The following is a 25000-nucleotide window of genomic DNA, read 5'->3' as shown; positions in this document are numbered from 1 at the left end:
ATATTGCATTTCAAATAGATAATTACGTTACGTAGTTACTTTTTATGGAAAGTAATGCATTATGTTACTTTTGTGCTACTTTCAAAAATGGTATTCTGATAACGTAACTCGCTTGTAATGCATTACAATTGTTAGTTAATACTGGTTGAGTCTTATTCAGCTGCTCTGAAATGTTTTTTACACATTGCATCACAGAACTGGTGTATGAAGAGACGATCGCAGTCGATTTACCTGCAGCTGCTGACGGATAAACACGCACCTGAACATTACAGGTAATACACAGCAAACACAATTAATATTCCTCATGAGAAACAGTTCATAAGTCAAACATTACTATTACAATCCAAGCTCTATCTAGAAACCGATTTGCTGGTAACTATAATATAATGTCATTCTTCGGTTGTTGTGTTTTTGCACAGTGCTTAACGGCTCATTAATTCTGTACGTTGAAATAATTAGATATATTGTTACATGTTGGCATGTGTTTTTAATCTTTTAGAAGAAATAATTATCAATTTTTTAAAAATATTTTATATTGAAATATTACCAGTGTTATTTAAGTATCACTGAGAATATTATAGTTTGTATTAATATTTTGAATTATTTTTATTAATATTTTGTAATATTTTTAAAATATTTTTATTTTCCATTTTAAATCTTTACATTTAGTTCTAGATTTGTTTGTGTGTTTCTGTAATTTATATTATATTATAATTATAATGTGCCTATATAGTTTTTTTATTTTTTTATTTCCATTTTAGGTTGTGTTTCTGACATTATTATTAATTCATTTTTAATTAATTTTTAATTTAGGTTATTTTTTTGTGTGTTTCTTTAATTTATATTATATTATATTATATTATATTATATTATATTATATTATATTATATTATATTATATTATATTATATTATATTATATTATGTCTATAAAGTTTATTTATTTATTTTTATTTCCATTTTAGGTTATTTTAGTAAATTAAAATGTAATTTTTCTAAATTAGCCATCTTTTTTATATATGATACTGAAATATTACCAGTGTTATTTAAGTATCACTGAGAATATTATAGATTTTATTAATATTTAGAATTATTTTTATTAATATTTTGTGTTTCTGTAATTTATATTATATTATATTATATTATATTATATTATATTATATTATATTATATTATATTATATTATATTATATTATATTATGTGTATATTATATATTATGTTTCTGGCATCATTATTCATTTTTAATCAATGTTATTTGAGGTTATTTTTATATGGTGATTTATGCTGATATTTTAATGTCTCCTGTGGTCTGTCTGCAGGGTGATCGGCAGCGTGTCTCAGTTCGAGGAGTTCGGTCGTGTGTTTCACTGTCCCAGAGGGTCACCTATGCATCCGGTCAACAAATGCGCCGTCTGGTGACCTTTAACCCCTGAGCGTCTCCTCATCGCCCTCGTTTCCATGACGAACTGCTCCGAGCTGCTCGCACGCCGTTTGATGTTTACAGCATTTTAGTGATCAGAAATCAACTCGACACGCAACATATCTCACACCCATCTTTATTTGAAATCTTTATTTTTATATTCGGATGCAGAGCGTGTCGAACCAGGCGTGATGAAGGGTGTGTGTGTGTGTGTGTGTGTGTGAGACGGTGCTGTACTGTAGGCATGTTGATGTTTTGATATGAAGTGTTTTGTCAGACATGTTCAGTGTTTTTTAAGAAGAATCAGCTGCTGAAGTGACCGTTGTCCGCCTGACGGAGGAGAAGAATCATAATATTTAATTTTACCTCTGTATGTTTTTGCCTTTGAAGACAACAATACATTGTATGAGTCAAAATTATGCATTTTTATTTTATGCCAAAAATCATTAGGATATTAAGTAAAGATCATGTTTCATGAAGATATTTAGTAAGTTTCCTACCGTAAATATATAAAAACTTAATGTTTCATTAATAATATGCATTTCTAAGAACTTCATTTGAACAACTTTAAAGATGATTTTCTCAACATTTAGATTTTTTTGCTCCCTCAGATTCAAGATTTTCAAATCGTTGTATCTCAGTCAAATATTGTACACAATTCAGACTTTTTCCCCTCATACTTTTTACTTTTTGTTTGTAATTTAGACTTTTTTCCTAATAATTCCAAAAAAGGGACTTTTAATCTCAGCATTTTATCTCACTTTTTGTCCCTCATATTCACAAGGTTACACTATATCTTGCAATTCTGAGATTATATTTCACTATTTTGAGTTGATATCTCACGATTCTGAGAACTGTCAGGGACAAACAGTCTGAATTGTGAGATAAAAAGTCTCTATGTCTTTATTAAAAGTCTTTATTCTATGATGGAAATCTGCTTCCCTGTCCATGTGATTGTCAGTGTTGATGACAGGTTTCATGACGTTCTCGTCCAGATCTAAAGCAGACTGATTTTGTCTTCTTCAGCACTTCTGATGCATCATGTGTCACCTTTATGTTGTTTCCCGCTCAGGTCAGAGACCCCAAGGCATTCTGGGATAATGAGCAAAATATTTGAAACAGATGACAAATTATTTTTGAGATGAAAATAAGAGTTTATGTTCCTGAAGTGATTATGTCATGTGTTAGTTTTGCGACGATCTACTGCACTTAAAAATAACCCAACATTTCTGTCAAATCCAAACACTAATGCAACTGCAGCATCTCCAGTGTGAAGAAATGAACACGTGTTTGCCCATAGAAGATGAAAGAGTAACTTTGTACATATGAATTAAATGAAAGTAAAAAAAAAAAAAAACGAAAATGTACAGGTCAAACATAGCATGTCTGCTGTAAAAAAGTTCGAAAACATACAAAACACACAAAACAGGATTTTTCCTCAAAATGCTGAATTCTCCATTACCCATTTTTGGAATAAAACAAAATCATATGCAACAACTGAGATCTTTGTCTTTTCTTTTTTTTATATAGATAAAAAAAGATGACAGATAGAAGTTACCCAATATTTACGTGTTGAATGTAAATACAAATTTTGGGACTTTTCACTTTTTTCCGTCAGTCGACATAGCAACATGTGTGTGTTCATTTCTATGTGATAGTCCATTATATAATGTATTATTTTGAACAGTACGTATGTGAAATATATCGAATGAACAGTTTACTATTAAATATCTATGAAATCTGATGTGCACGCGTCGGGTTTCCGTAAGACATACGTAATATATATATATATATATATATATATATATATATATATATATATATATATATATATATATATATATATATATTTTTTTTTTTTTTTTTTATTGAAAATCTTATAAATCAAAATATGTACACGATTATAACACTGTTAACTCAATAACATAAACATTGTACATGAAGTTAAAATATTATAGTTCGCGATTCGTGACTTTTATTGAGTATTCTACAGCCCGGATGTTGTCATCGCCGACTTCACATCTTTCACAATGTTTTGTTTCCTGTTTGCGCCAAACATCAAATTTACAGCAAACAGAACTAAAGTTCATAACGTGTGAGTGTACTTTAATTAAATATGATTTACGATTAAACCAGTGCTTTAATGGACTCGAGCTCAAAACCCTCTGCGAGACGAGAAAAGGTAAAATATCGTCAACATTCACACACTTTCAACAGCTTTAAAGTTAAAACAGATAATATATAAATAAACATTACACGTCATATATTTAAATTAGAATCATTTTGTTTTCATTTAAACATCGTGTATTGAGATGAACGCTGTGTTTAAATTAATGAGCATTAAAATCAGACTGTAATAATATTATAATAAAGCTGGCTGATGATCACGAGCTTTAACTTCGCGTTTCTGGTCACTTCTGCTGCTTTAAATGCTGATTTGTGGCTTTTAAACTGGGTTTAAAAATCGATTCTAAACCTAGAAGAGTTTGAAACAAAACATACTTTTTTAAGTTGTATTTAGTTGTATTCAAGTAACAGAGTCAACATACAGAACTTCGTTGAGCAGTTGAAGGAATGTGAGATAAAGCACAAATATTGAACAGAAAAATATATATCAAAATAAAAAAAATAAGATTTCATTCATTTGAAAGTTTTAAATAAGCCTGTTTTGTTAAAAAATAAAAACCTGAAGTTTAAAAATGCATGTGAAGGTCAAAGTAATATATGATGCTTTTATGTCGTTCTTGTTTACCTTTTATAATAATTAAGATTAAAGATGTAATTTTGTTATTCAGAAAAGCTGGAGTTTTGTTAATAAAACAAAATATTGTATAAGCACTTAATATAAAACCTTTCAAAGTGCAAAAAAACAACAACTTAATGTTAATTTATTCTCTCTCTCTCTCGCTTTCTATTTTTCTTTTCATTTTAAAATCAATCCAAAATGAGAAACAGAAAGGCCAATAAAAATACTAGCATGTAAAAATATAGTCTATGGGAGGTTTTTGTGCTTTAGAAAACACTGATTGCATTCACAATTAAAAAATCCAATTATCAATACATTAAAAAAAAAAACATATTTCATTTATACTAAACTATATGCATTACATCAGAATTGACTAGACTGAATAATGGCATATTATTTATTTCATTTCTAGCACTGTTTTTATTATCCGGTCTCGTGCGTTTTATTCAAAAATTTTATCAGCATTTTAATTTACAGTGTTTACTCGCATGCATTTCATAAAATAAATTCGAGGCATTCATGTATGTGCTGTGTGTCGCAGGAGAGTGTGACGGCGCCCCTCAGAGGACGACCGAAGTCTGACAGCATCTCACTGACCTCCCACACGGAGTATCCCTCGAGACGTCCCTTCACTAACACACCCCTGACCTTCACTAACAGAGCCATCAGAGCCTTTCCTGAGAGCAGCGGAGCAGGTACACACACACACACACACACACACACACACACACACACACCCCTGTGACACCTGAGATCTCACACACTCAGATGCAGATGCACTGACGACACAAGACTCTGAGAGTGATTGACAGCTGTTTGCTGTGCTCATGAATAATTCAGTTTGAGTGAGTTACTAAAACATGCCAGAAAACGTCTGTGTTTAGTTAAAAATTTCAGGCATATTTTGATGGTATAAAAAATTATAATAATTAATTTTATTTAAGTTAAAATGCAGTGTGACTTGACACTGAAAGTTAAAATTGAGAGTTTTACCTGTTTAAACAGCAAAGATGTGTTGAATTAAGAAACTCATAAATAATTCATTGCAGGTTGTTATTATTTCACTAAAACCAAAACTCAAAAAATTACTTGAAATAAATGTTTACGTTACAGTTAACATTTATTTAAAAAAAAAATGTTGCATTATTTTATTTCAAGTATTTTTTTAATATTTTACATACATATGTTTGTAATATAAATGTAAACTGACTTTATTTAGGCAAAGTATTTCTTATTTTAATTTAAATGAACTTGATGTACTATAATAAACAACAAACAACATGTTATTTAAAATAATAATGGAAAATATTAAAATAAAAACTATTTTAAAATATTTTAAAAAGAATATATTAGTGTCTCAGTGACACACACACACACACACACACAAGTTATATTGATATGCAATAATAGCTAAAGTAAACTCTTATTAAACTATTTGAACATAAAATTATAATATAAAAATTACTAAAATTTATTTAGCAATATTATTAAAATCTATAATAGAGGCACATTTCTGCTCAGGATCAGAGGTTTGGTGATGAAATATTCACAAAACTTATTTCTGAATATTTGTTGTAGAGCACCACCTGCTGGAGAGATTAGATTCAGTTACTTGCAATTAACATTTCTCCTCTTCAAGAATTCTGTATGTAAATGAGCTCTCATTTGATTGGCTGAGTTTTTGTTCATGCTGTTTTGATTTTTTAATGTGTGCACTGGGCCAGTGTGAGCTGATTAAATCACATCTAGATGCAGAACTCAATGAACTGCTGTGTTTTTGCAGAAATCCTCTCCGCGCTGAAGAACCTGCAGGAGAAGATCCGTCGTTTGGAGCTGGAGCGATGTGACGCTCAGCAGAAGCTCCAGAACATCTCCAGAGAGTCCACACGCTCGGACCACACACACACAAACCACGGTGAGCGGGTGCTTCGATCTACACATTCATCTATTTTCAATACAGATACATTTACATTTATTCATTTAGCACACGCTTTTATCCAAAGCCACTTACAGTTGGGGAATACATCAAGTGATTCTTCTTAAAGGGGCAGATAGACACAGTAAGTGCTCATTATAGCAAGATTCAAGCATTGTTCAAAATAATTACAAGCTAGACTTAGAAAGACGAAAGAGAAAAAAATGTTTTAAAATAGTGACGAAAGAAAAAAGAGTTTGGAAAATTGTTGGTTGAAAAGAAATACAGAGCTGTGCTTTTTAAATTTGTATTACTTTTCTAATATATATTAAATATTTGTAAAATATAATAATTAGTTATGTATAGCTTTAATTTTTAATTTGTGGTAATTTTAGCACTTCAGGTTATATATTTTGGTTACATTTCCGTTTTTCACTAAAATAAAAAAAAATCTAAATAATACGCATTTATTGTTTATCTTTTACATTCCATTTTAGAGTAATTCTGTTATGTGGCATTTTTATTAATTCTTGTTTTTTGTGTCTTTTTTATATTTAGTTAAATAAATAATTTACTTAAATCATTTTTATACAGTATGTAATAATTTAATATAGGTTAATTTTTATTTAAGATTTAGTGATTTTAGTACTTTACCTTGGTTATTTTATTTCAGTTACTTGGGCAATATTTCAAACGTTTTCATGTAACATTTAAACTGTACTCTTCTTTTATTTTTTAAAGTTTTACTTATTTTGTTACATGCTTTTTTATTATAATAACTTTTTACAATAATTTGTAATTTCTTTTAATCTGTCTGTGTAGATCTGCTCTCTCAGCTGTCTGCGGCCGAGACTCGATGCTCACGATTGGAGAAACAGTTGGAGCACATGAGGAAGACTGTGAGAAACACTGAATCAGACAGAAGTGCTGTGCTGCGCCGACAGGTGCGTCTCACGCACACACAGGACCTGCTACAACAGTTGTGTGTGTGTGTGTGTGTGTGTGTGTGTGTGTGTGTTGATATGCAGTGTGTGTCGTGCAGGTGTCTCTGGAGCGTCTGGGATCAGCGGATCGGACTGATGTTCAGCTGAATCTGCAGAAGCTGGATCTGCTGGAGCAGGAGTATCACCGGCTGACAGAGACTCAGAGCTCCACTGAGAGGAAGATCAGACAGCTGGAGAGGAAACTACAGGAAGAGGAGCATCAGAGGAAACTGGTGCAGGAGAAAGCAGCTCAGGTTCGTCTCTCTGGAACAATAAATCCATGCATCGCGCTTAGATTAATGATTCTTTGGGATGTAACAATATCCAAATCTCACAATACGATAATATCGTATATTATCGGTATTTATTGTGATATTAAAAAAATAATAATAATAATTTTGTTCATTTTAAAGTTAAATTATGCTATCTAATGCACTTTGAGAGTTCAAAATTAAGAGCTGCAACCCATGTTCTTAACTTAGAAAACTTAAGTCAGAATAAAGTCTCGTATCTGAACTTTAAGTGGACGCAAGCCTCTTTTTATCTGTGATGTACTGTCTCAGTCTAAATTACATTCACACTGGTGTTTTGGGAAGCCAACAAATTATAAAATAATAATAATAACAACAAGGATTGCGCTGTAAAATAAATGAATGAAAATTAATATTTCATAGCAATATTATCTTTGCTTTTCACTACGGTAAGGAATTTACTATATTTTTCCTAATTTCTACACTTGAAGCAATATTTTGTGAGCTTTTTTTTGTGATAACTGGAAACCCTTCACCTGCAGCTTTAATCAAGAGAGGGAAGAGTTCAATTGTTTACATTGTCATAAAAGCCAGGGTGCAAGTACATTTAACCAGTTACAAGACTTCTTTGTGAGCATTTGAGGAGTGTGCGGTTCAAAACTAGCCTACAGCGCCATCTGCTGTTTAGAAACTAAGCTCAGAATCGATTCTAGAGAGAATTGCGATGCATTTCAAAAGTCTCAATCAATCCACGAATCTCGATGCATTGATTTATTGTCCCAGCCCTACTGTCTGTCTGTCTGTATGTATGATGTTAACTGTGTCTATCTGTTCTGTGGTCAGTTGCAGACGGGTCTTGAAGCTAATCGTCTGCTCATCCAGTCAGTGTCTCCACGTCCACACAAATCCAGCAGAAACAACTCAAAGAAGCTCTCAGCAAAGGTAAACCAGCACTGATTCCTCTTACACATTTACTTAATACAACTGATTAAGAGGTGGGGATATAATAATATCAACTGCAGTAAGAAATAATATCGCAATATAGTTATCCTGCTTGAAATCTGAGATATTACTATTTTCTCGACTTCATCGCTTAAATGACTGCTAATGTTTAATTCACATTAGGCTCTTTGACATCCGGCTAATTTTCACTTCAGACAACTCATGGTATCGTTATGGATGCATTTGAGAATTATACCCTCTTGTATAGAACAAAACCAACCAATATTTCAATCTCATAATAAAAACAACTGATATTTAAATCTTATAACTGAAAAAAAAAACTACTGATTTTTTTTTTTATTATTATTTCATAGTAGAACTAAATTGGCTGATATTTAAATCTCATAATAGAATAAAACAGACCAATATTTCAATCTCATAATAGAACATAACTCACTGATATTTTAGTTTTGTAATAGAACAAAATTTGACAATATTTAAATCTTATAATACAACAAAACTGATGATTTCAATGACGTTATAGAACTAAATGAACCGTATGTAACAGAAAAATACCAACCGATATTTACATTTTGTAATAGAACAAAACTGTTTAGAAAAACAGTAACTTTAATTGAACAAAACTTTAATCTTAAAATATTTTAGTACAACAAAACAAACTGATATTTAAATTTTGTAACAGAACAAAACCAGATGACATTTCAATGTTGTTATAGAACCAAATCAACCGATATTTCAATCTCTTAATAGAAAAAAATTGACTATTTAAATCTCTTAATAGAACTGAACCAACCAATATTTAATTGCTATAAAACAGAACTGAGTGACATCTCAATGTTGTTCTAGAACCAAATTTAACCAGTATTTAAATCTTGCAATAGAAAAAAACTGACCGATATTTCAATTATGAAATTAAATTATTAAATAAACAGTACTTAAGTATTATATTAGAACACTACCAACCAATATTTTAATCTTGTAATAGAACCAAACTGTATTTAAAAAACTTGTATTTAAATATTTTAATAGAACAAAATCCTATATTTACATTTTGTAACAAAACCAGATCACATTGTAGTCGTTATAGATCAATGTCAGTGTCGTTACAGAACAAAAAATGTAATATAGAACAAAAGCTACTGATATTTCAATGTAGGACAAAACTGAGCCTTTTTTGAAACCTTTTATACCACAAAATAGATTACATTTCAATGTTGGTATTAGAACCAAATCAACCGATATTTCAATCTCATAATAAAACAAAATTGACCGATATTTCAGTTTTGTAATAGAACAATATTGGGTGATATTTAAAGGTTGTGATAGATCAAAACTGACAGATTTCTGTGTCGTTATAGAACTAAATGAACCATATTTACATTTTGTAATAGAAACATACTGACCGATTTTTACATTTCCTTATAGAACAAAACTGAGTGATCTTTAAATATTTTATTAGAACAAAAAAAATGACGTTTGTTTTTTAAAATTTAAACTGATATTTAAATCTTGTAATACAACAAAATAGATTACATTTCAGTTGTTATAGAACCAAATCAACCAATATTTCAATCTCATATTATACCAAAATCGACTGATATTTCAATGTTGTTATAGAACCAAAATAAACCGATATTTAAATCTCATAACAGAACAAAACCGACCGATATTTCTATGTTGTTAAAGTAGAAAAACCAACTTACATATAAATTTTGTAATATTGATCAAAAGCTGCTGATATTTCAATGTTGTTATAGAACCAAATCAACCGATATTTCAATCTCTTAATGGGATAAAACCAACCGATATTTCAATAATGTTAAAGAACAAAACCAACTGACATTTAAATTGTGTAATATAGGGAATTAATCTCATAATAGACAAAAAGGCTAACATATCAGCAAAGCATCTCAGATGATCTGCTCATGTGTGTAATCTCCTGTGTTTGTGCAGAGAAATCCGTCACAGCCGCATTACAGACTCAGTCTGGGAGACGTGCCATTTGTGACAGGGACGGTAAAGACACAAACACAGTGTTTTATACTATAACATTTGATTAAATTACAATGTAAATCATGGGTTTTTGCACCAAAAACAGTTGCAAATTAGTTTTTCATGATCATTTCTGACCCTTACCCAGTCTCTACCATTTGAAGTTATTATTATTTCCTGTACAAAGTGACAAAGCATGTTTGATATGGAGCAGTATTGTGGATGTTCACGGGTCTGTGTGTGTGTGTGTGTGTGTGTGTGTGTGTGTGTGTGTCTTCAGTCGACAGGCTCGAGTCACTCAGTGCGAGCAAACGTCCAGCACGTCCTTCATCTCATGAAGCAGCATCATCCTCAGCTGTGCAACGAGCGAGTGCTGGGACACATCCCCTCCACCAATCACAGCACTCGCCAGGCCAGCAGTAGCTCCTCCTCTTCCTGTGGGGAGGAGCTGTCAGAGCTGCTGCTGACGCTGCAGGACAAGTTTGGACGAATGAGCTCGTGAGGATTATTCTTCATCTTGCATTGTATTTGTTTCCACCCTCTCTTTGACCAGTGTTACTATCGTTAGCTAAAACTAAAAATGTTGCATTGAAATAAATTTTAACTAAAATAAAATATTTATAAAGTTTTTTTTATTTCAGTGGCCAAGTCAACATTAATTTTTTTTTGTTATTTTAATATCAATGACATATTATGATTTTTTACAAATATTTTCCAAGTTCATATTAAATTTAGTTTAAAGTTTTTGTAATTTTTTTGTAAATGTTATTATTATCATTTTAAAGGTTTTGTTATTTTAGTACATCAGGCTAAACCAAATGAAAATGAGAAATATTTACATGGAAAAAAACACTGTTTCTCAAATTTTATTTTATTTTATTTCAGCCTTTTGGGGGGTAACTTTATGGTTTCGTTTTTCATTTTAAAGAACTATAATAACCCTGACTTGAAGTTCTAGAATTACAAAAAAAAAATTTTTAACAATTATTACAAATAATTAAAGTTAACGAAGTAACATAAAAATAAGTAAACCTAACTAATAAACTGATAAAACACATGTTATTATTAAAACCTATATATACAAAGTTAATTGAAAATATAAAAAAAAACTACTTTAATGATACTAAAATAAAATTGTAGTCTTGCTTAAAGGGACAGTTTACCTAAAATTAACATTCTGTTAATAATTATTTTATGTAAACAAATAAAATAATTCAAATTGTTTACACGCTTCAAATTTTATTGATATGAAATTATTTGCAAAGTGAATTTAATAATTACACATGCATGATAACATTTGGATTTGGTTTGTGAAGGCGATGTTGCCAGCTTGTGATTCTGAGTGAATCATTTTGTGAAGTGATTCATTCAATTGATTCAGAAAGCTTAGTTTCTCCCAATAGTGCCTACAAACTGTCAAGCTCCAAAAATGACATGAAAGCATAATAATAATGGTCATTAAAGGATCGGCAAAAATCTCTTTTATGTTGCTTAAATGAAGTCAGTGAGTCAGTGATGAGTTTAATATCATGCTGGTTCAGTGTGTGTGTGTGTGTGTGTGTGTCAGCGAGCAGCAGGAATTGGCCAAACTGATCCAGTTGTGTGGTTCGAATCATTTGCGGCAGGATTTGGAGCGAGAGATGGAGACACTGATGAAGAGGATGGAGAATAAAGGAGAACAGATCGCTAAAGTCCGGCGACATCAAACTCAGGTAACACCGGCCCACAATGCAACTATACAATGGAAAAAAACAGTAAAATAGCAAAATATTATTACAATGTTAAACAGCTGTTTTCTGTGTGAATCGGTGTTAAAGAGTAATTTATTTCTGTGATGCTCCGCTGTATTTTCAGCATCATTCCTCCAGTCTTCAGTAAGTCCTTTCACACATACAGACTTTTCCGGAAAATTACCGGTAAATTGCCGTAAAGAGATCATGTGTGAACAGGATCTTTTAAAAAATACCGGTAAATTCGTTCAGGCAATTTACCGGTATGGGAAGTTGTAACATTACCAGTAATTTGCCGGAATTCTGCTCTGTGTGAACACAGAAGGAAAATTACCGGTATGAGTACGTACGAGTTCAGAACGCGGTGACGTAAGACGTCTACTCCGGGCCAATCATAACAATGTGACGCATTCACGCACCGTTTAAGAAAATTAAATAAATGTCATCCAACTGAAGCGACAGTGAAATTAAAGCGCTCCTCCTTATCCGGGCAGATGAAGAAATTTGTCGTCAATTGAGAGGATAGTGATGCAGTGACGGATGATAAAATAACTGTTAACTGTCTCCGAGAGCAATGCATTCACAGGACAAAGTCAGGTCATCAATAAACTGAAAACATTGCGTTTTAATATCTAAAAAAATAGACGACCATCACAAACGAAGTAGTAGTCTATCTATTTGGGGATCCTGCTACTCCACAAATCCTGTAGCTCTAAACCAGTGGATCTCAACCCGCGGCACGTCATGAAATCACACGCGACCCATCTAGACGGTGGGCCGAGGGGAGATTTCGGGTTTTCAAAATGTAACCGCTACGCTTTTCAAAAAAGCAAATAAAAATTGTTGCCACTCAAACACTTTGCACATTACTATAATATCGGTAATTTTCTCCAGGTTATTTTCCCGGCGAATAGAGCAAGCAGCTACTTGCGGGGTCCGACCTGCATGACGTATTTGTTGCCTTCAGCCAATAGCGTGCATGGAAAGTGTCGGCGATTCGTTTGTGAACGCACTGGCGAGCTTCGCGCCAAGGATTTAAGATTGTACTGTTTAAGATAAGAACTATTTTACCTAATTTTGCTACATATTCAGTTTGACACAAAATTATAATGTAGAGGTTACGTTATACATATATTTGTTTTTATTTTATGTAACCACCTTTGTCATACGATATCCTGTCATTTCTTTGTAATCTTTAATAAATACACCCTTCTGATTTAACACATTTGACAATGGTATTGCTTGGAAACAGCGTCATGAAAAAATGAGACAGACAATACTTTTTTTCCCGCCCATGTTTACTTGGATGAAATGAAAAAACATGAAGTGCTGTATGCATATATTTGAGGGAAGTGGTGGACCCACCATTCCATTCACAGACATAAGTTGGGAGAAATATATTAAATCAGTGTTTCTGTGGAAAGACCTTGAGGGCATAGAAGGTATCATTGCAGAAGAGGCAGTACAGGCATACAAGTTACAAAGCCAGGAACCTACAAACCAGTTAGTCAAACCAGCTAACACTGGCTACCAAAGGGAGTGCTACAGTCATTTCACAAATATTACGAAGATAAAACGAGCACAAAGGAGAAGAGAGAAGGCAGTATCAGTTGAAGAAACTGCAAAGAAAGGTTGGTATTATATTGTATAGACAGGCAGTGCAGTATTGGACATACAGTACAGGTCAAAAGTTTGGAAACTACTATTTTTAATGTTTTTTTTTAATGAGTTTCTTCCGCTCATCAAGCCTGCATTTATTTTATCTAAAATACAGGGGAAAAAATTTAATATTGTGATTATATTACAATTAAAATAATTGATTTTCAATTTATTATACTTTAAATTATCATTTATTTCTGTGATGCAAAGCTGAATTTTTAGGATCATTATCACACAATCCTTTAGAAATCATTCTAATATGATGATTCATTATCAAAGTTGGAAACAGTTCTGTTTAATATTTTTTAAGAACATGTGATACTTTTTTATGATACTTTGATGAATAAAAAGTAAAACAAAACAAAAAAAGCAGCAGCAGCTATGTTTTTAAAATGCAAATATTTTGTAACAACATTTTATATATATATATAAATAAGAAGAAAAAAAGTGAGAGAGAAAGTGAAGTGACATTCAGCCAAGTATGGTGACCCATACTCAGAATTTGTGATCTGCATTTAACCCATCCGAAATGCACACACACAGAGCAGTGAACACACACACACACACACACACACTGTGAACGTGTTGATGTCACTTCAGAGGACAACAGAAAAATAGTGTCCACTTGTCAGGACATTATTACCCTGGCAACCAGAGGAAGGTGGCTCATGCCTAAACAGTGCTCACTTGCAATCGCAGTTCGGCATATGACTGGCTCTGCACAGTTATAGGGCTGTTAAATGGTCTGGGTCACTGCTCATCTAATTCCCAGGTCCTTGAGCATGATACTGCCCTTGCTCATCTACAAATGGAGAGGGGAGAAATATACATCCCTGAAAAAATCAGTGATGAAGTGCCGGTGACTCTTGTCTGGGACAATAATGACTTTGGAGAGGAGACTCTTTCAGGTAAAGGGACAACACATAACACAAATGGTATAATAATTCAGAGGGCCATAAATAGTTATACAGCATCCTTACCAGACACATTACCCAGACAGAGAACACGAGAGCGGTCGGTTCATCCTCCTCCACTGAATCTTTCAACATACACAAGAGGAAAGCGGTCTGGTCCACAGAATTTTGCATTGAAGATTGATCTCCATCAGGACCAATACAGATATTCCCAAACTACTGGTAGAAGAATTGATGCTGCATTCTTTTTACTGAAAGTACCTGAGGCCCAGGGTATAATATAATGTTGAAGGAAGACACAGTACTACCACCATCTACATATATTGGCTACCTAACAGTGATTGACGCCAGTCCGACTGATCTCAACACTGTCCACAACATCCTGAGCCGCTCCATTGCCATTGCTGACAGCTTGAAACAAAAAGAAGTTGTTTTAGTTATGGATCAAGCCATATATGCCAAGGCCCAAGAGATCCGTTGGCAAACAGATTCTTACTCTGTGAGAATCGTAGTGAGGATGGGAGAGTTTCACACAGCAATGGCGTATCTGTCATGCATAGGAAAGTTGTATGGTGATGCAGACATCTTGATTGAGTCTGACCTGGTGGCCGCAGGCTCAATTGATGGAGTGATCTCCGGCCATCACTACAACAGGAGCATACGGGCTCACAAACTCCTGATGGAAGCACTCCAGAAACTGCGATGGTGGGCATACTTGGACACACTCACAAGAACAAAATGCAGCTGCTTTAAAAGTGGCAACAGATCTGCAGGAGTGTTTTCCCTCTGAAGAGTTCAAGGGCATGCTAACATCAGACACATTTCAGCAGTTACTGCAAGGTTATGAAGAATTTGTGGTGAAAAACAACTGTAACCACACATTTGCATTTTGGAGCACATACCTTGACATGATGGAAGATTTGCTTCTTTTCATCAGGGCAACAAGAGAGGGGAACTGGGCTCTCCATTTGTCCACTGTGCAAAGTATGCTGCCCTGGTTTTTTGCCTGTGACAAAGTAAATTATGCAAGGTATTTGACGGCATATTGGGCTGAAATGACCAACCTGGAAGACACACCCTTCAGCACACCAGCAGCTTCTTTCAGGTGACTTTGTGGCACAAAGACATCAAAGTCATGGTTTTGCTGGCACAGCATGTGATCAAGTCATTGAGCAAACAGCCAATCGTGACTCGAAGACAAAGGGAGGCATCAGTGGGTTCTCTCTGAACAAGGGTGCAGTTCACCGCTGGACCCTAACACAACATGAGCGGGCAGCAATCACTTTTGAATGCAAAACAATGGCAGGAAAGTGCCCGGTAGGACATCTTAACTCTGAGCTAGACAACACCAGAATGCAGAGAGATCAGGCTGATGTGATGAACATTGTGGCCACTATCCAAAATATGGTTAACCCTTTTGACCCATTGCTGGATGGAGATTCTCTTTGTCACATCTCTTCTGGCCAACAGGCATCAGAAAATGTTGCCACAGACTTACTAGGGGCTAAACAAAGAGGTGTTAAGGCACTCACTGAATTCTGTGAAAAAAAGGATAGTCCATGGCCAAGCATCATTCCATGACCCTATAAAGAAAACGAAAATAAAAACATTTAAAGACAATGGACAAAGTACAGTCACAAAAATTAGAGGAAAAGAAATCACCCTAACATCACATCACATCGCAACTTGTTTGCAAGGCTAATTGTTGTGGGCGGCGTTAGGCAAATTAACATCAATGAAATGCTCACTTACAGTTTGGGTCCTTTTCCACAGTCAATTTCCAACTTTGATGGCTCTCTGGTCAAAACCAACAAAGCTAAGCTGATGCACATCTTGCTAGATGAGATCAACCCGCCTGCAATAGTGAGTGACATTCCTGATGGCTCAGTTTGGATTTGGGATGCTATGGCTCTGGTGCAACAACTAAAGCCACAGCCAACATTTGGGTTGTATGCTGATCATGTACTGAACACATTAGTTCACTCAGCTAAGGCAACAAAGTCAACAGAGCTTCATTTTGTATGTGACACATACAGCGACCTGAGCATCAAAAATGCTGAGCGTAGTCGGCGCGCAGAACAGGGCTACCAAAAAATCAAAATCTATGGAGATGACCAAAAAACCCCAAAGCAATGGAAAAAATTTCTGGCATGTGGCCAAAATAAAGAAAACTTACTGGAGTATTTCTTCCAACATTGGAGCTTAACTGCAAAGAATATAATTGGCAATATAACCATCATTGTTGCACATGGAAGCAAGTGTCACGCCATTAAGATGAATGTGAGCTATACTGACCTTGAGATACTGGAACTCAAAGACCTAGAGACAAGTCAAGAGGAGGCAGACACCAGAACGATTCTGCATGCAGCCAAGCACAGCCATGACCTGGTAATCAAGAGCCCAGACACCGATGTCTTTGTGCTGGCTCTAGCTTTCTGCAGCCACATTGATGGCCACCTCCATTTCCATACAGCCAAGGGGAGAGACACACACATTACTGATATTACCAAGCTACATGCCCATCTTGGCGAAGACAAATGTGATGCCCTTGTAGGTCTGCATGCCTTTTCTGGATGTGACACAGTGAGCGCTCCGCATAAGGTTGGAAAAGAAAAAGCATACAAAAAACTAAGTTCAAAAACAGAATACATCATGTTTAGAGAACTAGGAACAAGTTTCACCCCATCACCAGAACTATGTGAGGCTCTGGAAGCTTACACGTGTGATCTATATGATCAGAAGGACTGCCAAGATGTCAATATTGCAAGGGCTAACCTGTTCAAATCAGGTAAATGTTCTGAGAGAGACTTGCCTCCAAACAAAGACTCCTTGCATACACACATCCAGCGGGCAAGCTATCAGGCTGCAGTACACAGGAGGTGTCTTGAGTGCATGCCAGACATTCCTCCTCCTGTAAATCATGGCTGGAAGATGGTAGGAGATTTCTACGGAGTAGACTGGATGACTCTTCCGCCAGCTCCAGAGGCCATACTGGAACTTGTGCACTGCTCATGTAAAAAAATGAATTGTGTTAAAGGTAGATGCACATGTAAACTGCATGAGCTGCCATGTACAAACCTCTGTCAGTGTTTAAACTGTGACAATAAGTCACTTGAAGATGACTAGGGCACATGTGTGTATGCATGTACACATGTGGGGAGATGTGTGTTTGCTACTCTTGCAGAAGTAAATCTGTATGACAGGTTTATGTACATTATAACTCTGCTTTGTTTGATAGTCTATGTTTTTTGATAGTTATACTTATAATCTTGTTTGTTTTGCATGGTTTATGTTCTTTGATTGTGATCATCTTATTTCTAATACATACAGTTATTAGCTCTCCAGTTTGAATATTGATTAGAATATTAGGATACTGACTCTATAACGTTATGTCAGATGTAACTGGTAATTAAATATATATGTCTTAAACATCAACAGGTTCATGTTCGCCTTGAGTTTTTGGCGAACGTTTGCAAAACGATCTGAGATAATTATCAACCAACATAAAGTGGAGCTGTAGTCTATGCGAGTTGGACGAAGTGTCACCGTTAGAATGTAATGTTTACACCAAATCAAATATGTAATCGCATGATGCGATTTACTGCCAGAGCAGTTAAATATGATATTCTAAACGGCTCTGGCTACTGCTAGTTCGCCAGCTGAAACGTTACCCTACTTAAAACGACACTAACGAGACGCTTACACACGTTTGAACAACACAGTGTACAAAACAAACATTTTATATAAATATATTCTAATTAAATGAATACTTACAATCACACAAAGAATGTCCTTGACGATCAATGCGCTGCTGGTGCTCGTGTCTAATAGCTAAATCATTCGTGTAACAGCTGTTCTAAATAAACTACATCTGATTGGATAGTAATAATCCCACGTCAGTATCTTGCCGCGCTATTGGCTCAACTAATATAGTAGGCAACCGCGTTTGCCTGCATATTTACGGATCGTGCATTATGATTTCGGGGAAAATGTGCAATAAATGGGAGTGTCAACACTTTTCATATCGTTGAGAATAAAACAACCGTCCCAACTTTACAAATCCAGGTTCTCCCTCCATGGGGATCATTCATTTCGAAAAGTAAAGCAGATACGGACCCTCGGCCCACCGTCTAATCATGCCGAACACAATAATAAAAAATAAAAACTTTTAAGTTTTACAACTTATTTTAGTTTGTACCTAGGGAAAAACACATAGGGTACAAACGAGAAGTCGGAGCAGTGACGAAGAGTGCTGGACATTCGGCATCAACTTTCAGTTTGCCCCGCAACTCACTTGAGGATGTTCAGCCCGTCTTTTTCCCCTATTCTCCCAAAACAGCTAATACTGTTTCAGCTATTAAAATAGTTCAGTTTTGTATGTTTGGAGCAGTTTTTGATCATTAAACAGGCCTATAAGTTTTGTTTTTAAAGTAACAAGCGGCCAGCACAGAGAGGGAGAGTTGATCATAGCCTGTTTGATCAGTTTAGCCTTCTCAAATCATCACGAATTGTCTAAAATAAAATCTAAAGATATAAAACAGTTCAAGCATGTAACGATGTTTTAAGTTAAACCCATATAAATGTACACTATATCGAATATTTTGTGCGGAAATTGCAAGATAAAGCACGCTTTTTTGGGACATATAGGTGCCAGCGAGATAATAATATAAAATAAAGAAATATAAAATAAAGATAATAAACATGCTTTCTGCCGTCTTGTCTTGAACAGGAGCGCTTACAAAAATAAACCGAAACTCAGCGAATACATGCCTCACATACATGATACATATATCAGTAGAAAGCTTTAAATTATTACTTAACGAAATAATAAAAACAAACAAACAAACAAACAAACTATTTTATTACAATCATAATCCATATAGAATGCGTGTCTAATAAGGAGATGACAAGTCAGGCAACTTCATCCTTGGGACACAGACTCAGAAAACACTAGTTTATCTAATTCAAATATATATATATATTTCTATTTTCCTCTGTCACATTCATGGTAATTACTTTTTTCCGGTACTTTGCAACATATTTTTAACTCAATTTGAACGCAGAACTGTTTATCTGCGCTGATAGACTATTTGATATTAATTTGGATCAGCATATAGTTTACATTTGTGAACGCACCTTTTCTGCGATGTCGCGCGTCTTACAGACTGCAATTTACAATCGCCACTTCATTGTGTTATTAATCCTTTCAAGACGAATTTTACGGCAATTTACTGGTATTACTGTGTGAAAGAGGCTAGTGTCACATGATCTTCAGAAATCATGAATAATATGATGATTTACTGCTCGAGAAACACTTCTGATTATTATCAATGTCACAGTGCGGTCAGCAGAGCGCCGGGCCGCTGAAGGTCAGAGACGCTCGAGACAGTCTGCGTCTGCTGAAAGACATGCGCTCGCTGCAGACCTCACTGCGCAGCTGGGAGTACTGAGAGGGTCAGGGTCACACAAGCACGTCCAGGTCAAAGGTCAGCCCACAATCAAAAGAAGACAGATTCTTTTCATGACAATTTGTTGTTCTGTAATGCTGTTTTTTGTGATTGATAAATAAAATATATATTTATATAAATGCATTCTAATCACTTAAATATATATCAATGCAGTAAAGCAATTTTTTGCATAAACAAAATTAAAGTAGCCCTGATTTTGGTTTGTTTATGCAGAATATCGTTTGTTTTATTTGTTTGATGGGTTTTACCCTTTGAGCTTCTTATTTGATCACTTTCTCTCTTTTTTTGATTTGTTTTCAGAGTTTTTTCCCGGATGTTTGATTTATTTGGAAAACAAATGATGTTCGATGACGAGCCGAACACAATCTGATTCCTGAAGATGAGGCTCGCCGAAAAATCCTGAAACGCATCATATCAGCTGCTTTATTAGTATTTTTCATGTTTTATTACATGAAGGGTTTATTATGTGTTGAGAATAAAGGACAGACTGATTAAAAAAAAATCTTAATGAAATGGTTGTTTCTACCTCAGATATTACCCAGAATTCCTGTGCAGCTCACTTTACAGTAATATCTCATTTGTTTACATTAGTAAATGCATCAACTTACAATCTTGTAAATATATTTTTACAGCATCTAGAAATGTTACTAAATTTTTTCTTATTTTGGTTTTCAGTGCATTAATATTAAGAGACATTTTTAAGAGAATTTTTTTTTTTTTTTTTCATTTTTTAATTGTTAATGTTCACACTTTTTTTTTTTAGTTCATATTAACTAATGAAGTTAGCAAATGGAACCTTACTGGAAAGTGTTACTTTTTTAAACTAATTTAAACTTGTTTCTTCTGTTCAACATTCCAAAGATTCCATCATTTTTAGTTTTTCTTTGGTAAAATGATTCGGTCTGTGTTATAATGTTTACATATTTCTGTCAGCAATCATTCACTTTGTTTCCGTGATAGAGTGCAGTGTGAGTGGTTAAATTAATATTATACATAAAAATAGCTATGATGGATTTTATTTGAATAGAGCAGCAACTTATCAAGGATGCAGTTGTTTTTAGTGTGTGATTCGCTCAGACTCTTGCTTTGTCTGAGAATGACTTTAAATATGCTTGAAATATTTATTTTTACAGCACTGAATAAAAAACTAATTAATGACGTGTTTGTGATTTATTTTTTGTTTCAATTGAGACACCAAGAGTTTATTTGAATTAAAACTTTTTTTTCATAAGATTTTTCATAATCCTCATTTTGTTTTAGCACCTATTAAAAAAAGTTCAGTTTTAGTTGATGCATTAATTTTAATAGATGCTTGATTTAAAAAAAATATATTAATGTTACAATAAATTCTGTATCATTAGCTACATTTAAAAATAATTTTAATAGTTAAAATTACATAGAGAATATTACTGTGTTTGACAATAATTTTTTTTATTAAACAGTTTTTGTTATTTGTGAAATTTACGAGCAATTTCCAAGTGAAAGATTTTTTTCATGTGTAAGTTAACTAATGTGGAGAAGTATTCATAAATGTTCTAAATTAATAAATTCTGCAAAGTATCATTAAATGTTACAGTATACATTTTTTTTTTGTAAAGTTGTAAACAGAAAAGATTATTGGACTTTCCTTTAAGTCTTTCTACTTTACAATTAAGTCAATGTTTTATTTGAAGTTTCTTTGTAATTATTTAGAGTCAAACTTGTTCCAGTAACAAATACATTTTTAATGTTAACAAAAGTTTTTGTACTTCTGATTTAAAAACTCATTCACTCATTACAACAAGATTTGTATATTTTGAAATAAGATTTATAAATGCTCATCATTGTTAGTTCATGTTATCTAATGTAGTTAATGAACTTTATTATAACGTATTATCAACGTCTTTCATTGTTCTGTCATAAACATGGAAGAAATAATTCTATTTTTCAACCTCAAATCTATGAACTTCAAACAAAAAGAATCAATCGAGTCAGATTTCATAAACCAAACCCTCAGTAGATTCAGTCGAGAGAAAAACTTTCTTTGATTGGCACAAGAGAAGGTTTTATTCCAAACAATGAAGAAGAAAAACAATGTTATTTACCGTCACCTACAGGTACAAACGTGTACAAATACCAGAAAATAGATTCAGGAAATCAGTGTGTCATTTAGAAATGGATGTTATGTACACGAGGTGATGCAAAAACCACTTGTTGCGCAAGAAAACAATAGCATCATATCTGTAATAATTATTAACTTAAAATACAATGGAGGAATAGGAAACTCTATAAGAAAGCATTTCAATTATTTAAAGTTGACTGCCAGCATGAAGTCATATATATATATATATATATATATATGTATGTATATAAAATTTCAAATACAGCAGGTCATAATTAATGTAAAATAAATAAATAAATAAAAATTAGCATGAAGACATGTTTTTAGGACCATTATATCATTGAAATTTTTCATTATGACATTAATGAAAAAAAGTTATTACAATGATATTGGAGTTAAAAACAGTCTTAATATTTAATGCAACATTTTTATCATAAAATTCAATGTAACTTATTTTATTCTTTTGAATTTGCTGTGAAATATGATGGAGTTTTTGTGAAATTCACACTCCACTGCAGGTTAATATTAAACTGACATCAGGTTAAATCATAAAACTGACATCACTCTCATTGTCTTCTGTTCCTTTGTGGCCTGTGGCAAATGCACTTATTACCGTCACAGCTGTGCAAACACACATGTACACACCGCAAATAGATATCTCTATATATCCATGTAGCTTCAGAACTGTACATAGACAGGCCGAACGGTTTTATACATAGATCTCTTTTAAAGTCACTCAGGAAGGCAACGCAAACATTTGTAAGGCAAGATCCATTAGATGCACACATTCTGCCATCCTGAGAAAGAAAAGCGTGAGGGCCGCGTAGCCCTTTAAAACACACAACTATATGTACAGAGCTTCAAACAGTTCCTCCACGTCTCTTTCAGAAGGTCTCCGGAGTCTGTGTGTTTTAACGTCACACACGCTTGACTGAGACTTCCAACGATTGCTTTGGGTTTGGGGATCTGGGGAATGGAGAAATGCTGTTGTGTTGTGTTTTTCTGTGGAAACAGGGAGAACTGACGTCTGCGGGGTGGAATTGGTAGATGAATTATCCAAAGATCTGTTTCGACTGACAATTTCTGTACGCTGAGGACGCAGAAAAGAAAACAGTGGCTTCGTTTTTTCTTGTAGGATTTCAGTTAACTGCTTCTTGGATGTGCAACAAAATAACTACTAAAATAAAAACGATAAAAATGTAACATTGGACAGCTGGAAAAACACTGGGCTCCCAGAATTGTTGCAAGTTTTAAACATGTAACATCTGAATGCTGGAATTCTTACAGGTTCTAGAAATGTAACTAACACCAGGCTGCTGGAATTGTTACAAATTCTAAAAACTTGCCAGCTGGAATTATTACAAGGTCTAAAAAAAATAAAAGAAAAATGTGACACTGGCTGCTGGAATTGTTACAAGTTGTAAAAATGTAACACCAAGCAGCAGGAAGTGTTACAAGCTCTAAAACTGTAACAACAGGCTTCTGGAATTGTTACAAGTTTCAAAAATGTAACACTGTAACAGCAGGCAGCTGGAACACTGATTTAAACATGTATCACTAGACTCCTGGAACTGTTACAACTTGTACAAATGTAACACTGGGCTAAGTGTTACAACTAGTTGTTTAGGTGATATATGAGTTTTCATTTTCACATTCAAATGTTTAGCTATTACAATGGGGCCACTGAGAATCTGACTTTTTCAGTCCAAATGTCTGTGTAATATTAAACACTCCGCCAAAGGCGCAGCATCATCCATCCTTCATCCTGCAAAACCCGTCTCCAAAGCAAGGGCAGAAAGGAGACAACGAACCTTTCCTCAAAGCCTCGTCGGTAACTACTGAATTTCCCAAGACACAATGCATCAGTGACGTCACTGGCCGTGTTTGTCGCAGTCGTCGTCCAGGCATCCGTTCATGCGGTGCGAATCGTCTCCGAAGGCGCCTTGAGACTGCAGCAGCTCGAACTCCTCGTCCAGGAAGTCCAGCGAGTTGTTGCTCGGTAGTCCGCGGATGGTGAACTTGTGCGAGACTTTGGCCCACTGCTCGCGGTTAGCAGCCACACGCTCGTAAAGCTCAGCCGCACGCGGGAAAATCTCCTGCAGGAGCCTGAAAGAAAGCCAGCAGAGGTACGTTAAACTCTAGAGCTGGGGCCTCGTTTATAAAATGTTGCACAGAAGCAATGTATTTATAGCAATAGACAACAATACATTTATCCATTTATCTTTTATGCCAAAAATATATATCAAATACTAGTATTATGCATTGCTAAGAACTTCATTTGGACAACTTTAAAGGCGATTTTCTCAATATTTGCATGAAGGGAGTGATTCTCTGACTTGTATATTGGCATGGCGATGTGCTCCATGAAGCTGATCTGGAGTTCAGGGATGTAGGCTTTCTCACGATCCATCATCTCACTGGGTCTGTTTCCCATCGCCTTCTCCTGAAGACACAAGAACACAATCTTGGAAATAAATCCAATATATATATATATATATATGTGTGTGTGTGTGTGTTTTTCATGAATAATGGAACCCAGGCAGAATTGCAACATTTTTCTGGTGAATCAAACTTTTAAAATTTAGTTTGCATTTTAGAAATTGGAAATTCTTTTCAACATATATCCAACAAATTTTGATAAAATTTTAACATTAACTTATAATTGTTTTGTTAACCTTTTTACAACCATTTAGCATTATATTTACAGAATTTTGTTTTTTTTTTGTGCGATTTTTTACGTTGAAAGTCGGTCACATGTCACCTGGGAAGGTAATTGAACGAGTGTGATTGATCGAGTCAGGTTAGCACAGATGCTAAAAACAGAACTCACCAGATCTCCCTGAGAGAAGAACTCTTTGT

The 25000-nt window shown here is 34.3% G+C and overlaps 3 protein-coding genes and 1 long non-coding RNA gene across 12 annotated transcripts in view; 2 read left to right on the top strand and 2 right to left on the bottom strand.

The window, feature by feature from the left end:
• LOC132107651 (endothelin-converting enzyme-like 1) overlaps nt 1–2026 on the top strand; it is a 41472-nt gene extending 39446 nt beyond the window's left edge. For both annotated transcript variants that reach the window (XM_059513767.1, XM_059513766.1), the window contains exons 18-19: nt 196–272; nt 1319–2026. In XM_059513767.1, the coding sequence (XP_059369750.1) occupies nt 196–272; nt 1319–1418 (177 nt within the window). In that variant the 3' untranslated portion in view covers nt 1419–2026. The remainder of the gene's footprint in view (nt 1–195; nt 273–1318) is intronic.
• Nucleotides 2027–3422: 1396 nt separating this feature from the next.
• cep57 (centrosomal protein 57) lies at nt 3423–20066 on the top strand. The gene is made up of 10 exons (XM_059513768.1): nt 3423–3601; nt 4707–4860; nt 5949–6080; nt 6903–7024; nt 7123–7317; nt 8158–8256; nt 10231–10293; nt 10550–10767; nt 11837–11981; nt 19912–20066. Exons 1-10 carry the CDS (start codon nt 3563–3565, stop codon nt 20020–20022), a joined length of 1278 nt encoding a protein of 425 aa, XP_059369751.1. The 5' UTR covers nt 3423–3562; the 3' UTR covers nt 20023–20066.
• LOC132107659 (uncharacterized) lies at nt 15159–17393 on the bottom strand. 2 transcript variants are annotated; one of them, XR_009424335.1, is made up of 4 exons: nt 16325–17393; nt 16105–16155; nt 15650–15826; nt 15159–15578 (listed from the first exon to the last, which is right to left on the bottom strand). It is a non-coding gene; the product is annotated as an uncharacterized LOC132107659 (long non-coding RNA). The 2 variants fall into 2 exon arrangements; XR_009424334.1 differs by having other exon boundaries at nt 15650–16155.
• Nucleotides 20067–22394: 2328 nt separating the features above from the next.
• The window catches only part of LOC132107650 (cGMP-dependent 3',5'-cyclic phosphodiesterase), a 164681-nt gene continuing 162075 nt past the window's right edge, over nt 22395–25000 (bottom strand). For 6 of the 7 annotated variants that reach the window (XM_059513759.1, XM_059513765.1, XM_059513764.1 and 3 more), the window contains 3 exons: nt 24972–25000; nt 24478–24584; nt 22395–24247 (listed from right to left, as the gene is read on the bottom strand). The exon at nt 24972–25000 is cut by the window's right edge and continues 10 nt beyond it. In XM_059513759.1, the coding sequence (XP_059369742.1) occupies nt 24013–24247; nt 24478–24584; nt 24972–25000 (371 nt within the window). In that variant the 3' untranslated portion in view covers nt 22395–24012. The remainder of the gene's footprint in view (nt 24248–24477; nt 24585–24971) is intronic. The other variant, XR_009424321.1, reaches the window with a different exon arrangement.

Source organism: Carassius carassius, chromosome 28 (assembly GCF_963082965.1).
Source record: "Carassius carassius chromosome 28, fCarCar2.1, whole genome shotgun sequence".
In the NCBI taxonomy this organism is placed as follows: Eukaryota; Metazoa; Chordata; class Actinopteri; order Cypriniformes; family Cyprinidae; genus Carassius; species Carassius carassius.
The sequence above is the reverse complement of the archived record's forward strand: the minus strand, read 5'-3'. Positions and strand labels throughout refer to the sequence as shown.